At 49.2% G+C, this 15,965-nt stretch overlaps 1 protein-coding gene across 1 annotated transcript; it reads right to left on the bottom strand.

Moving 5' to 3' along the window:
* Window positions 1-8,316: 8,316 nt before the first annotated feature.
* ITPRIPL2 (ITPRIP like 2) lies at window positions 8,317-15,506 on the bottom strand. The gene has a single exon (XM_081554011.1). The coding sequence runs from the start codon at window positions 14,495-14,497 to the stop codon at window positions 12,899-12,901; it is 1,599 nt and encodes a 532-aa protein (XP_081410137.1). The 5' UTR covers window positions 14,498-15,506; the 3' UTR covers window positions 8,317-12,898.
* Between the last annotated feature and the right edge of the window lie 459 nt (window positions 15,507-15,965).

Below are 15,965 nucleotides of genomic sequence, written 5' to 3'. Positions count from 1 at the left end.
GGGAGGAGCAAGACTCATTATGGCCTGGAGCTATCCCCTGACTTGACTCCGAGAAGCCTTTCTGCGCCTGTGTAGTGTCTCCCTTATCCTTTACTCAGACAGGGCTTTTGCCTCTCTTTGTCCTTGCCATGATTATTCTCTTGAGATGGTTATAAGAGACAAAGACTGGCTATTTACCCTGTTTCTGTTACTACTTCCAACAGGGGTCTGGTTGTGAATTCTTCAACTAGAGTCCACCTATCACTTGCCTCAGGAAATGCAAAGAGGAAGCTGACTGATTGTAAATATCCAACCTGGAGCCCAGTCTATCTCCTACCTCAGAAGGACCCTGCGGGGACCTCCTGGGTACAACCCCTTCCACTTCTTGTTTGTAGAAAAAGCTTTAGTCTCTTAGGCTTTCCCTGGGTTCCAAAGAGAGGACTGGAACAGTTAATGATCAGAGAAGGGAGGACGATATGTTCACAGGATTCCTTGTTCCTCCTGAAGGGGTATAGATAACAGTCTGTTGCATACCTTTGACTTGTTTTACAGAAACTAAGATACCTCCCACCAGCCTGAAGGAGGATGGTGACTGCATGCTGACCACAAGCATGCACACCCCATACTGGTTTGAGGCAGAGGGTCCATGTTTGAGATTTCTAAAACACTTCCCTGTTACCTCACTACCAATCAATCAGAAGAAAGTCCACCAGCTGATCACACACCCTGAAAACTTCACTCCTAATGCTGTCTTTAAAAATCATCACCTGAAAGCTGTCGAGGAGCTTTGGTCTTTGAGCACAAACTGCCCATTCTCTTCACTTGATGTCTTGCAATAAACATTGCACTTTCCTTCACCACAGCCTAGTGTGGCTTTGCTGTGCTGTGGACCTGAGTTCAGTTCTGTAACAGAACTGCCAGCAGAGCTCAGTTAACAACAGACTCCTGAGAGATAATAATGCTGGTGGCTATTTTTAAACCAGTTAGTTTTAGGGTGGTTAGTTATGCAGCAGTATATAAATGATACTTCATAAAGTTTTCAAACACTTAGAACATGGGATCAGTAAACTTTTCCTGTGAGGAGCCAGGTAGTAAATATTTTAGATTTGGAGGCCATACAGTCACTGTCAAAACTACTCAGCACTGCTGCTGTGGTGCAAAAGCAACCAAGACAGTGCATTAATGACCAGGGTGGCTGTGTTCTGATAAAACTTTATTTATACAAATAAGCTGGATTTGGCCCACAGGTAATGGTTGGCCTAGACCCAGAAAACTGCCTAGACACAGTATATGATATAAAAGTGTCAGCTATGAGTACATGTGTGTAAGGTCAAGTGTGCATGTCTGTGTGTACATGTGAAGCATGATATAAAAGTATAAGATATAAAGGTATACTTTGTATGTCTGTGTACCCATATGTCTTCATGTGAAGCACGCATCTGGATGAGTGGAAATGTGTGTGGAATCTGTTTAGTCCTTCTGTAAAAACACATCAACAAGCTGTAACAGCCGATGTTTCAACGACTGCTCCCCACCCCTCCTTCCTGCTTCTATTCTGAGGAGAAAGGGGAGCATGGGAGAAAATCAAGAGAACAGAGAGAGCTGGCTGGTCCCATCATTTGCATCTGGGCTGAGTTTGGAGGGAAGCCATGGTGCCTGGGCTATTGTAGGGCGGAGCCCATGGCTTCCTGTTGGCGGAAAGGAAAATGAAGTCAGTCCTCTGGGGGGGCGGGGCGGAGGAGGAGGTGCCGTAAAAACGAAAAAGGAACTCTAGAGCTTTAAGGAGGGGCTTGAGGGTGGCTGTGGGGAGAAAGCTAGCCCCCTCCTGCAGCGGGTGGCTTTTCCAGGCAACTCGTAAACATCTGCCTGCTGGTTTTGTTTTGATCCCCCACTGTGGGATTCCACAGGGGCTGCTTCCTGCTCAGTTTGCCGGTGGCCAGAAATGCATCAAGTGTTAGCTTGGGAGCCAGTAGATGTGGATTCAAATCTCTGTCTGCATTTACTTACTAAGTGGCATCGGGGCATTCAGCCTTCCTTACCTGTATAATGGGGATGCTATTAGCACCACCTCCTAGGACTGTTGCAACAATCAAATGAGGATACTGTGCATCTAGCCTTTGACAAGGAGCTTCCCACACAGTAAACGCTCTGTAAGGTGACACTCTGAGACAGACCCCATGGGTTCCAGTGCTGGGCTCCAAGATTTCCAGTTTGTCTTCCCTAGTCCCCACCAGGGCTGCCTTAAACTCCTGATTTACAGAGTCATAGAAACCTGTTTCTTTCCTTCAAAATTCCTACCTCTATTAGTTATGCAGCACTCACTGGCAGGCTTCTTTGATAAGCGTCTTGTCTCCTCCAGCAGACTGAAAGCTGCAGCCAAATGAGATGGTGTCCGCTTTGCTAGCCACTCTGTCCCGAGGGCCAGTATGGGGCCTGGCACACAGTTGGGACGCGATAATTAGTTACTGAATGAGTGAATGGAGATGGAAAACTTCACAATTTGGAATTATCTGGGGCCTTAGGGAAGAACAGCTCATTTTAAATACACACATGAATTTGAGAGGCTTTCAATGGGGTCTCTTAAAACGGGGTTAGGATAGGACAGCCCCTTGTATTAGTTAAGTCAGGCTGGGCTATGCTACTAAAACAATGAACCCTGATGTTTCCTTTCAGAGGCCCAACATCACAAAGGTGGATTTCTCACTCAAAGCAAGAATCAGGTGTCTGGCAAGAGCAGTTGTTCTCAGTTCCGTCTTGTGCTTGTGCTGCTGGCATCTTCATGTGTGGCCTTCACTGCCTCTGCAGGATCACGACCAGTCCCTTCTGCTCCCTGCCCAATGGTCAGAACCAGCCACTCAGCCCAGTCAACCTGCCGGGGGCATTGGGAGATACTGGGCTGCTCAGGGATGCTCAGCCAGCAGCAGAAGAGTCTCCGCCACACATAGGAAAGGCTCAGAATTCCTGGCCGTTCTCACAGGTCTGGGTTTCCCGTGAGGATGTCTGAATGCATTTTGAAGGCTTGGAAAGTGGAGATTCCTACTGATTAGACTGCTTTTGAAAATCAGGTATTTATCAGAGGAAAAAAGTAACCAGTCATCACAAAGCCTTGGCTTAAAATATGGCGCAGTGCCTTCAGTGCAGTTTCTTGCCGTACAAAACCCTGAAGGCCCCTGTCTGCAAATGTCACAACCATTTTTCTCCATGGTTGAAATAATTTTTAAAAACATTTTCATTGGAGTATAGTTGTTTTACATTGTTGTGTTAATTTCTACTGTACAGCGAAGTGAATCCTCTGTCCGTGTACATATATCCCCTCTTTTTTGGATTCCCTCCCCATTTAGGTCACCACAGAGCACTGAGTACAGTTCCCTGTGCTATACTGAAATACGTTTTAATGGTTTCACTTTGATAAGGATCAACAGCCACCCGTCAGAGGCTTAGCTCTGAATTCGAGGAGACCAATAATTAAATAAACCATAAAGATAAACATCTTTTGATAAGGCCCTTAAAATCTTTTAGTTTGAATCTGGCACACAGTAGGACTCCTAACATATTTTTTTCCCCTCGCTTCATTGGAAGATGATTTGATGGACTGCAGTTTTTCTTAAGTGCTGGCTCAAAGTCCCTGCATCCAAGATGGCAGTGGGGGAGGGGAGACACGGAGACAAAGTACAGGCAAAACCACTGACTATTCAGGAAAAGAGCCAGCATTTTGTGAACACAGGCTGTGTATGATGTATGTTCTCTCCAGGCTAGAAGACAAAGAGGATGCGGGAACTATCCCTTCTATTAAAGAGGCTTTTCTTCGCGAGAAGTTTCAGGGTGACTCTGACGCCTTTTTAAAAAATGTTTCCATATCCCTGGGGTTGTAGATAAAGGGAACTGCTAGTGGCATTAAATCCTGTGCCTGTTTAGTGATATTCTGCCTTGTACACTCCAGCCATAGAGTTCTGTCCTTGGGTTTTATTCCCACACCACCATCTCCACCCTTTCAGCTGCCTATCTCTGTTACAAAGCAAACCTCACAGATACCAGCTGGTGGCTCCACAGTAGCTGGTGGGGAGATCCCAGTTTCTCTACTGAAAGGTTTCAGAGGAGCCATCTGACCTAAGTCAGTGGTTCACAACCCTGGCTGCATTCTAGAATCATCCGCAGAGCTGTATCCATGCCTGGGCTGCACCTGGGGGGTTTCTGACATCACTGGGCCAGGATGAAGTCCTGAGCGTGGATAATTTTACAAAGCCCCTTGTGTAGCCAGGGCCAGACCTGAGAACTACTAGCCAGAGCTTTACACCAGGACTCAAATTTCATTTAAGGAATGAAGTGGGGAGAAGGCTTAGAAGATGACACAATTCAGAAGAAAGAGATATAGGTATGTACGGATCTCTCACGGGATGTCCTTCTTTCTAGGAGCATGTGCAACAAATATTCACAAGTACACTCACTCACAGTCCTGCGTGAGAGGAAGCTTGATGATGGGGAGGCAAGAATTCTACCACCGAACCACCAGCGCAGAAGTTTGAAATTGGGGAGGCTCTGGGCAGATTGCTTCAGGGTGGCCCCCTCCCTTAAGACATGGATTAACCTTCCTGTTGTTCCAAAGATGTTGGGGTACCACTCCTAAGATACAGTAGCTAACACTTGGTAGTGCTTCTCAATCCCACATGCGTTACTCTTTGATTCTTCCAAAAAGCCAATAAAAGGAGGGATTATCAACCTCATTTTGCAAATGAGGAAATTGATGTTCAGACAAGTTGATGGACTTGCCTAAAAGATTATAGTCAGGGGATGGTAGAGCTGGGATTTCTATCCTAATTGGAGAAGGAAATGGCAACCCACTCCAGTATTCTTGCCTGGAGAATTCCATGGACAAAGGAGCCTGGCAGGCTACAGTCCATAAGGTCGCAAAGAGTCAGACACGACTGAGCAACTCGCACGCACTCAGTCAATTCTAATATTGGTGACATTTATTATATGCTAGGCCTCTAGATGGGTATAGATTATATAATTATGGAATTATAAGTTCCCCGACTACTTCTCATTTCATTGACACAATCTTCTGCTATTTGTTTCTAGCATTTCTGTGTCAGAATCTTATTTACTCACTAATACCCATCCTTCTTTCATATTTTGCTCAGGGCTGCTAAATGCCAGGTTCTCTTTCCAGCTTCCGTTGCAGCCAGGAGTGGTCATGTAACACCGTTCTGGCCAATGAGATGTCAGGGAAGTCTACTGCATTCCTTAATCCAGGCTCTCTTCTCCATGGCCGAAGTAGCCATTGTGGCAGCCTGACAGAACAGGAATGAGGATAAAAGTGAAAACATCCAGAATGGCAGAGCAAAGAGATGCCTGGGTCCCTGATTCAGCCCTGAACTCCTGGCTGCCTACCTCCATGCTTCTAGATGATGAGAAAAAATAATTTAAGTCACTATAGGTTAAGTTTTTATAGGTGGTGGCCAAATGTCTTCCTAAGTGATAGTTTCCTGTTTATCACTGTTGCTGTTTTTTCCTTTACAATTGAACATACCACCCAAAAGTTCAAAACCAGCCAGTCTTGAACTGGCTGAAGCTGAAGCTTAATTACGAGGGGACACTGAGTGAATGTCTCAGTTGCATTACTTTTGAGACCTATGGCATGTCGTCATTTTCATTTTCCAGCTTCCATTTGCTTTTACGAGTTGAGGGCAAATGCAGGAACACTAACAACTGTGTAAACATGCCCCCCCAAAAGATGGTAACACTGCCACAACTCAGCCCACCCTCACTGGGCTTCAGCAGATGAGGGAAACCTGGATTCACTGTGGGAAGGTGGTTTCTATCAAAGTCTGGCTGCCTTAAGGTCAAATGCATAGCAGTCAAGGCTGCCTGTTTACTCCACTGGCAGCCCCTCTCCCCCCTTTTTTTGAGCTTCCAAATCATTTAGCTATTGCTAAGCTACAAACTACCACTAACTCAGCAGCTTAAAACAATGTGTTCAGTTTTGCTTGGTGGCTATAGGCCAGCTGGGTGGTCTTGCTGATCTGGGCTGGCCTTGGCTGGGCTCGGCTAGACAAGTGCTTCAGTCATTCTGCTGTCTGCTTGGTTGTGGGGGGTAAGGGAAAGCTCATCTGGAATGGCCTCCGTCACATCTTGAAGGTGGCGGTCACCTCTGGTGACAGGGCCACATGGTCGCTCATTCCCCAGCAGGCCAGTCGTTCACATGTTCCAAGAGAACAATTGGAACCGGACAGGCCTAGGCTGGGAATTAGCAAAATGCCCCTTCTACCACATTCTACTGACTAAAGTCACAAAGCTGTTTCAGTTTCAAGGGGTGGGTGAAAAGGCTTCCTTCTTGATGGCAGAGAATGCAAAGTCACTTCACCAGGGGCAGAGGGATAGGGAGGTTTGGAGAACAGGGGCGACTTTTGTAAGCAGGCTACCGTGGTACCCAGAGTAAGAGCTTTCCCTAGAGAGGAACACCATGGGCATCAAGGAGCGGGAGGAACAAAATCTGGGTAGCAGAAATAAGGTCAGGTGGACCCTGTTGAGGAGGAAGAATGAGCCCAAAGGGAGCAGAGGAAGAGGTTGGAGACAGACTAAATGGAAATTCCATTCAACAATTAGTTCCACACTGACACACACTGGGTGCTGAATATGTGGCGAGTCCTTTACAGACACAATCAAGTTAACCTCACTCACTCCTATGAGGGAGGGTCTATTATTAATCCCATTTTACAGATGAGGGAATTGAGGTTCAGACAGGATTGGGTAACTTGCAGACACACAGATGAGAAGAACAGGATGCAAGACTTGAAGACAGGCCTCTTGAAGATAAAGCCCTGGCCCGAACATGACACTAGTCTGTCTTCAGAGTAACTTGTGTCTCTGTCCCCACCCTTCTGCCCGGTCTGGACCACTGCAGCATCGGATGACTTCCAGCCAGCATTTTTTGTAAGAGGCCAGAGAGTAATTCTTTTCAGTGCTGTGTTGAAATTACTCAACCCTGCTGATGGAAAATGGAAGCAGCCAGAGACAGTATGTACGTGAATGTGCATGGCCGTGTTCCCATAAAGCTTTATTTATAAAAATAGATGAATTGCCACCCCCTTCATTCTCCACCTTGAAATTCAGAGTGGGTCAAACTCAAATGTGACCCTGCCATTTGTTCCTAAGGTGGATTGCCAGTGTCTTGGGGGTCAGTCCAGACTTTCAGCGTGGTTTCCAACCTTGCAATCAAAGTGCAGTGCCTGCATCGGCAGCATAGCCATCATCCGTTAGGAAGGTGGGCTTTCGGGTTGCACCCAGACTTGTGGAATTAAGAACTTACATTCAAACAAGATGCCCAGGTGGTTTGCACACTGCAGTTTGAGAAGCTCAGGCTTCCAGAACCCTTGTGCCCTGGTGCCTTCCTACCTCTCCCACCTCATCCTTTGCCACTGGAGCCCCTTGCTCCCACCACCCTCACTTTCCAGCCATACTGGCTGCTCCCGTCACCTCTGTGTCTGAACCTTTCCGCTCCAGCTCAACTCCCTATAATCAGCGAATTCCTGTCTATCTTTGGATCTCAACTGCAAATCGCTCCTCTCAAGCAGCCCTCCCTGAAACTACTTCTGTGCGTCCAGGCCCTCCTCCCACCTAGTACCCACCAAACCGCATAGAAATGACTTCTTTAACTGACTGCCTCTCACAGCGTCTTGTGAATTCATGAGAGAGACCATATCTATTACCTCTGTGGGTCCTCACGCCCTGGGGTTAGGAGCCACCCAAGAACTAACTGCTGAAAACTAATCAAAACACACCCCTTTCCCTTAGGCAAGTGTTCTACACAACCCCTGTTTAGCTAGCCAACTTCCACCTGGCTCTGAAGCCTTTGAAGCGTTCTAGCAGCCTCTGAGATTCCATCTCTCACGAAGCCTCGTGGTTTTTCTTATTAGCTCATGTTTACCATTTGGAGTGGGCCTGGGGGGGGGCTAAGAAATTTCTGGGCAAAATTCTTAAGCTACAAATTAGCCACAGGCCAAGACTTGAGCTGTGTTTGGTGTGTGAGAGCTGAACTGAGGGTAGAGAGGGGTGGAGATGGGAGGCAGAGAGGAGGGGTAGGGCCAGAAGCTTCTTGCTAAGAAAAGACTTGAAGGTAGGACCCCAGGCTGCCCACAGGGCCATGAACTGGCATCCTTCCCCACCCATGCACAGTGTCAATTCTGTACAATGATCCCAGCTTTGCTGTGTGGAAAAGCATCCCATACATCCACTCGCTGAAAGCAGGTGGCCTGTGTAAGGAATCACAAGCCTGTATAGCCACACGCTGCCCTCTAGGAATATGAGAACTCTCTCGAAATCTGATGTTCAGTCCAGAGGTTTCTATAAGTTCCTTTATTAATAAAGCAAAGTATGAAAGAACAAGGTCCCCAATGACCCATACGATTAAAAGTGCAAATTTACTTCAACCTGAAATAGAAAACAAATGGCCGGCCTCGACTGTTTGGGCCACAAAAATTTGGTGTGATTAAAGCACCTTTTAATCACACAACTGTAGCAGCTGAACCATATTTGATCACCTCTTTGGTCTCTGTTATTGGAACAAAACATATGCTATGACCACAGCCAATAGACAGCATCATAATACACAGTTCAGGGTCAAAATCCACACTAAAAATGACAGTAAAATAAGAGGAATGTTTTAAAGTCAAGTGACTGAATCAAGGCACTTAAAAAAAAAAAAAGTAAACGGTGCTCAAAAATATTCCTGAATATCTGATACTTAAAAAACGAGATTACATGTAATTTAGCTGCACGTTTTCGTCCATTCTCTCTGTACAGATGATCACATGTATCTTCATCCTCTCCCAACGTATACTTGCTTTATTCCCACCAAATCATGTGCTATGAAAGTATTTAAAAAAATAAACTGTACTAAGAAACAGACAAGCAATTTTTTCAAAAAAATTAACAAATGCCACAATGACAACACTGAACTTTTTTCCCTCCCAAGGGATACTGGAAACGTCCATGAGGTTTATTTTTCCCACCACTGGGGAGGGATAATAATAATCTTCCTCCCTGTGTATATGATAATTTAAATCATCAAGGTCAAAAACCACATTTTATAGAAAAAGTGACTTACTTCTTGAGGTTAAAGGAAACACTTTGGAAGGCTATTAGTTTAATTCCTCCAGCTAGGATGTCAGTTTTGGTGGGAGCCATTGAGTCAGAAATGGATAGAAACATCTGATCAGAACAGTGCTCTTAACAGTGGGGCTGGTAACAAGCCTAAGAAGCTTGGCAGGGAGGCCCTGGCATGTTTTTCTGGTGTTCACGGACACCAACTATCATCCCAAAGGCTAGGAAACTACTAAAAAATAAAACTTAATTTAAAAATAAGAATAGCATACAAATAAAGAAGAAACAAGTTATTCTACAATCCTTCCTGATTACTCATCTGCAGACTCTGATAGAGCCAAGGAATTCAGGCCCAGTTCACCAGGAAGGAAATGCTAAGAGCTGGCCCCCAGGGGCCTGATGTCCAGTCTGACTCTTTCGGCTCCAGGATGGGAAATCCTCCTGGGAATTTTAAGTTAAGTGTTACCCGTGGCCATGTTAACTTGGGGGGTTTGTTTCTACAATAAAGCTTAGTTTTCAGAGAGAAAGCAGACTTGAAATGTAACACCCCCAACCACGTATTACAACATCATACCCATAACAATAAATATAATCTTATTCATACTTGAGGGGTTAACTGTGTAAGGCAGAGGTCGCAAACTGGTAGCCCCCAGGCTCATCCAAATGTATTTTTGGCCCACATGTGTTTTGGATATTTTTTAATTATGTTATTTAAAAATCAGAAAGTTTCATTTTTTGAAAAACAATCCTGACTTTTTTGATTTCCAGCCCCACCCTACCCTCTTCCCTGCATGGAACTGAGCAGTGTGCCCCCTGAAGATGGGCAGAGTACGCCCCCCACCCCTCCCCTATTTACCTACCTATCTTGCTTCTGCAGGCTGCTGAGTTTGCGACCCCTGGTTTGAAATAGCACATATCTAAACAACGTGTTTCCTAACCCAAACCTCTCTCACATCCTTATATGATTTCACCCCATGGAGTGAAATCTTCTGCCCAGCTCTTCCTTTCACATCCATCTTAAGTCCTCTTTCCTGAAATCTTCAGATTTCTCTTCGTTCGCTCACATTGTCCCTTCTTTCAGCTTCAGTTTCATTTTGCAAAAAAAAAAAAAACCATCTCTGTCTCTCAGCCCACAAGCATTTAGACATGGCTCCCAAGACTGGTCAGTGGGAGTTGCTGAAGTGTGTCTTACGGCAAAAAGGCTGAGTCATCTCCCCAAAACATTTTCTTCAGACACTGGCTGGACAGTTAATCTTTTTTTTTCAGAGCATGAACAATTTTGAGCCTTCTGGAATGAGAATATTTGCATATATGTATCTCCAGTACCAAGCATACACCAAAAATGTATATATTTAAGATCAAGGACATGATGGAGCCCTAATAAAATACAGAACTGAGCTTAAGTGCCACGGGCAACCATCACACCTGGCTAATATGCCATATTATTTCGTTTGTACACAGTACATGTTTTGGATTACTAAACATTGATCAAAACTGATCGAAATCTCAAAGTTTTTGGTTACCATGTACAGAGAACAATTGCTCAGCATGGCATTTAAATAAAACATTAATAGTTTAAAAATTCACAAACACAATGCCCCATTAATTAAAAAAAAAAATTTAAAAATCTTGAGGATGGATGAGGCTTTGGGTAATTAACCTGAAAAAAAAAATAACAAAGAAACTACAAGAACAGTAAGTATGTTACTAGATTCAAACATCAAAATGCTATTCAAAAAAGGAACCTATCAACTTAACTAGAAATATTTGGAAAATTCACCTTTTAAAGCTTTATAATCCCCCCCAATAGCCTCGCTTTCCCCTATTCCAACTACAGGGGAAATTGTAGCTGAGTATGGAAACATTATAAATATATATTTATATAAAGATCTACTTACTCTTGAAATTTATTTAAAAAGTAATTTAAAAAAAACACTGTGCAGTTTATATCTTTACAGGAAGTTGGTAGACTGATTCCTTTGCTAAATGCAGTACCTTACGACCTAACACTGACCTCAAAAACTAGGAATGACTTTGTGGTATTGAGGGGAAATGTCCCCAGCGCAACCCCAAAGAGACAGCACAACATCTGCAACTGTTTCTCTTGCAGTCCAAGGTTGCAAAGGACTAAGAATGAGGATTCCCTATAAATCACATATTCACAACCATTTCCCCACAGTGGCCAAGTAGGGCCCCTAAAAAGTTTTAAAAGTTCCCTCCAAATAGCTCAGAAATTAAACAATGGCCCAATTCATGTGACTACTTCTGTCTTCCAAGTTTTACCTTTAAAAGTCTCTGTTAAAAAAAAAAAAACAACCTAAAGTGTATCACTGGGACTGGCTGTATTTTCTATTCAGCAGATGATGGCCCATTCTAAACTTCAAGTGAGTTTTATGTTGACTGATGCAATTGAGAGCGATTAGAAAATCGGGAGGACACAGGGATTTCAGAATGGACAAGCTGCAAAATACACTCAGCCTGGTGATGTTTATGCCCAAAGAGAAGAAAGAGCATACAGCTGACAAGGGCTATCTCCCTCCATCTCCCCTTAACTCGCCCTCCTCTGCTGTCTTTCTCCTGTCTACAGACTGGGAAATAACTGATCTTTAAGCACAGAGCCTTGAGATGCTGAACTCTAAGCGAAATGCATCGCAAGACCTGTGCTGAACCAACTGCTTCTCAAACGTGGACTTCAGGCCGCTAAAAGGCTGCTTGGGCAATCAGAGCAAAACGTCCCAACCACGAAGGATCACTGATTGGCCGAGAGCAGGCGTTGCCTCTTCACTATCTCATTAAACTCATAAAGAAAAGGAATTTGCTAAAGACTAAAACAAAATGAACAAACAAAAAGGTTTCTCTCTCTAGCCAGCAGCAAGCCCTGGCGAGACACCTTGCTAGGCAAAGAGTGAGATTCATCTTTTTCGAGACTCAACATGTTTTCTGCCCTCACCAGTGTTGTCTGAAGCATTGTCACTCTGCACTGAGCGTGGCTCACAGCAGGTGCTGATGAGTGCTCAGCCCGGTGCCTGCCTGGAGGGGTGTTGAGCAAGCCTGCTCTTCAAGACTGCACCTCTCTTCCTAACAAATGTAACTGGCCTCCCTTTCAGATGCCACACGTGGCACTAGCAATTACCACAAAATGAAAGAACTGATCAATAAAGTGCTGTTTGCTCTGGAAGTTTCGCTAACCACCTCTTGACTGCAGCTCAACACCTGTGACTTAATTCTTCACAATCCTGTCAAACACCCTTGATGGGACCCTTTAAAAATACATTAATATTTATTTGAACAGTGGAAACTCTGCACCTTAGAACATGAGCCCCTGCAATAGAATTACAGTTCCAGTTGTAGAGAAAGGTTCAGATTTTTAAACAATCAGGAAACCAAGATCTACCAAGTAGTTATGTCAAAAAACATTAGCTTCTTTAAATGGGGCGGGGGGGGAGCAAGAGAGATCTTCTAAACAACTGGCAGAGGGAACTTTTTCTGCAGCTAGTTCTTGCTTTACTGAACCTCCCTAAAAGCTAAATCCTTCTACAGAATCATTCCACACAAACCAACATTTGGACCAACTCTCAGTTGCGGATGGTGGCTGTCTTTCCATAGCTCGTCCAGGACACTCTCGTGGGTGTGAAGATGCCATAATTATCTGGACGGTGGAGCCGGGGTGATGTTTAAGCCGCCAGATGCCACGCTCTGAATATTCCAACCCCTTCTGCAGGTCATCTTCCTTGCCTTAAACAGGCTTCATTGCCATCCCCGCCGCACCTGTGGAGTGAGGCTGCAGGAGCACTGGGCCAGGTGGGGGCTCTAAAAGGGTTTATGGTTCATCTTCAGGGAACACTTGGGCGCGCTGACTCCGGGGTGGGGGACACCTGACAAGGTAGCGGGGACCGCCATAGGCGCGGAGAAGCTGGGGCAGCCTTCGCCACGTGGACAGCAACCGCGCCGCCGCGAGTTCCCGAACCTGCCGGTCGAAAGCCGCCAGGAGGTCAACTGGGGCAGCTTCACGCAGTACCTTGGGTAGCGGGCCTACCTCGGTGGCCGCCCCTCCAGGGCCCAGGACGCAGTGGAAGAGCGTCCGGCGTCGCAGCAGGCAGTCCCTGAGGAACTGCACTAGCTCCTCCAGGCGGTCGCCCAGGTGAGCCTCGTCCCAGCCTGGTGCCGGAGCCCCCTCGCGCTGCAGCACCGCCAGCAGCGCCGACTTGAGCACGTACGAGGAGAGGATGCGTCCCCACTGCGCGGCGGCCGTCGGGTCCAGCCCGCGGGCGCCCAGGTCTCGCAGAGCTTTAAGCAACTGCAGGCACTTGAGGTAGCAGGCACCTGGAGGGGCCCTTTCCTGCAGCCAGCTCAGCAGCTTCTGCTCCTGGCGCGCTGTGTTCACCCCCCACAGGGCATCGGCACGCAGGCCTCCCGGGAGCTCCGACAGGGGCCCGGCAGGTGAGGGCGGCGGTGGTGGCGCCACCAGGAAGACGCTGTCGCCCAAATGGACGGCAGGGATGAGTCGCACGGCCATGGAAAGGCGGCAGCAGCCGTAATCGGTGCGGCAGGGCAAGATGTGTAGGGTGGGCGGCTGCTCCAGACCGCCCGGGGTCAGGCTGACCCGACAACGCCCCTCCAGGCTGTAGCGCACGGTGGCCAGGGAGCGCTGCAGGTGCGCCTGGAACCAGCGCAGTACCAGCGTGGCCGAGAGGAGGCGCCGCCCGCGGACATCCACGCAGAAGCCGTCGGAGAAGGGTTTGCAGTCCCGGAGCCAGTGGCCGCCGGAAGCCCCTGGCGGCGCCTTGAGTGCACACACGAAGCAGCCGTGGAAGGCTGGAGCCAGCTCGGGCTCCGAGCCCAGGCTCCGCGGCTCCAGCGCCAACAGAGGAGGGAGGCGCAGCGGCACAAGCACGTCGAAGCTGTCGGGCCGGCGGATTTTATGCTGCTCGTAGGCGCTCCCTACCTGGATGAAGTCTCCGCGGAAGGCCAAGGCCAGCGCTCCCCCGGGGATGGGGCCTGGGGACCCTCGGGCACGGCCAGCCCGCACCAGCTCGCCCACGATGCGGCTCACGTGTGCCTTGCTGTGGCCCAGCACGTGCGGCGACAGGCGCACCTCGTGCTCGTAGTAACTCTCCAGCAAGATGTCTAGGCTGGGCTCGGGGAAGTGTTTAGACGAGCAGGCAGAGTGGCCCCCCAGGCGGGGAGGCCCGGGCAGAAAGCGCTGCCGGACAGCGTGGCGACAGCGCAGGAGGATGTAGCCGAGGAGGAGGAGGACCGCCACCTTGAGCAGCGGGAAGCCGCCGTCCGCGCCGTCGGGGGGCTCGGTTCGGGCGCCTCCGTTTCCCCGCAGGACATGGTAGAGGCACACGAGGGCGGTGCACAGGCCGGTCACCAGGGGCCAGAAGACGCGCAGATTGAGAGTGTAGTGCACCGACATGCCGGGCGCCGGGGGCAGCGGCGGCGGAGCAGCCCAGGGCGCGAGCCCCGGCGGCGCCCCCGGCCCAGCATGCGCGCAGCGCCGGGGCAGACCCACTGTCCCGGTCTCCTTCGCCTCCGCGGCGGCTCCCCCGTCGCCGGGCCGGGGAAAGCCGCCCTCCAGCTCGGCCTCCTTTCCCAGCTCAAGCGCTCCTTCCAGCAGCGGCCGGCCCCTCCCGCCCCGGCTCCCGGCCGCGCCCTGTGCCGACTGCGCACGGCGTCCGGCCCGGCGGCCCTCCCCGCCCCGCGCCCCGGCACGCCGCCCGCGGCCAGCTTCTGGTCCCGCCGCGCTCGCCGCCTACCCGGGGCTGCCCTCCCGGAGCTGCGGAGCACCCCCCCGGAGGTCCGTCGCCGCTCCCCTCCGCCCCTGTTCCCGTTACACGGCCCCAGGAGTTTCCTCTTCCGAGGGGAGGCGAGACCGCGCCAGCTAGCGGGGAGGAAATGCCGGAGTCTGGAAGCCGCGCGCCCAGCCGGCGGGCGGGGTCGGCCCCCTCCCGGGCCTCCGCCTTCAAGCGACGCGGGGCGGCGGGAGGGACTTCAGGACGCGCTGGCAACTGGCCTCCCCGGTCCTCCCTCCCCGAAGGCAGATAGGAAGGCTCTGATTGCGGGGCGGTGGCCTGTCCAGGGAGCTTTCTGGAGTTGTGTTCACGCGGGGTTGCACTCAGACGTTTAAAGGAAGGAGGGCGAGAGGGCGCGGAGGAGCCCGTCCACCCCTCGCCCTCCCCCCGAAACCGCCCCCCTCACCCCAGCAAGCCGCGGCGGCGGGGTGTTGGTGGCGTGGCAGGTCCTGGAGCGGAAGCGGCCCCTGCCAGTCTGCCGCTGTCCTTTATTCAAACCGATACCTACTGAGCACCTACTGTGTGCCCGGCAGACCAGGGGCTGGTGAAACAGCAGTTGGCGAAATAGACCAGGCTAATGATGCCCTTCCTAAAGCTTAACGGCCTTTTAAAAAGAAGAAAGCAAAAACAAAAAAAAAGGAGGAGTCCCACAGCAGAAAAATGCTCTGAAAAGGAATAAAACTGTGTAAGAGAGTGAGAAGGTGAGGGATGCCCCGCGGAAGTTGGAGGCTCTCTATGGGGGTGACGGTGGGTTCCCGAGACCCGGAATTGAGGAGGAGCCAGCCTTGGAGTGACAATCACAGCCTTTACATAGGTCACACACACTGGCTCCTCACGTCCTCCTATGAAAGGGGCACAATTATTTTCCTCATTTTTCAGATGAGGAAACTAGGGCACAGCCAAGGTTCAGCCCTTGCCCAGGGTCACACAGCTTTTAGCAGAGCTGTGCTTTGAATATCAGCATCTGGTTCCAGGGAAGCAGGACCCGGGAGTCCATCCCTTCCTCAGCGGCTGAGAAGGGTCCTTTGTCAGGGCCTACACTGGGCCCCCAGCCCAGGAATCCTTGTTTTGTTTCATAACAGGGAGCACTCC

Source organism: Giraffa tippelskirchi, chromosome 13, assembly GCF_054371585.1.
Source record: "Giraffa tippelskirchi isolate mGirTip1 chromosome 13, T2T-mGirTip1v1.2.pri, whole genome shotgun sequence".
Classification (NCBI taxonomy): Eukaryota; Metazoa; Chordata; class Mammalia; order Artiodactyla; family Giraffidae; genus Giraffa; species Giraffa tippelskirchi.
The sequence above is the reverse complement of the archived record's forward strand: the minus strand, read 5'-3'. Positions and strand labels throughout refer to the sequence as shown.

Excerpts from the sequence above, each read along its gene's own strand:
- ITPRIPL2 (XM_081554011.1), bottom strand. The coding sequence starts at position 14,497 with ATGTCGGTGCACTACACTCTCAATCTGCGCGTCTTCTGGCCCCTGGTG.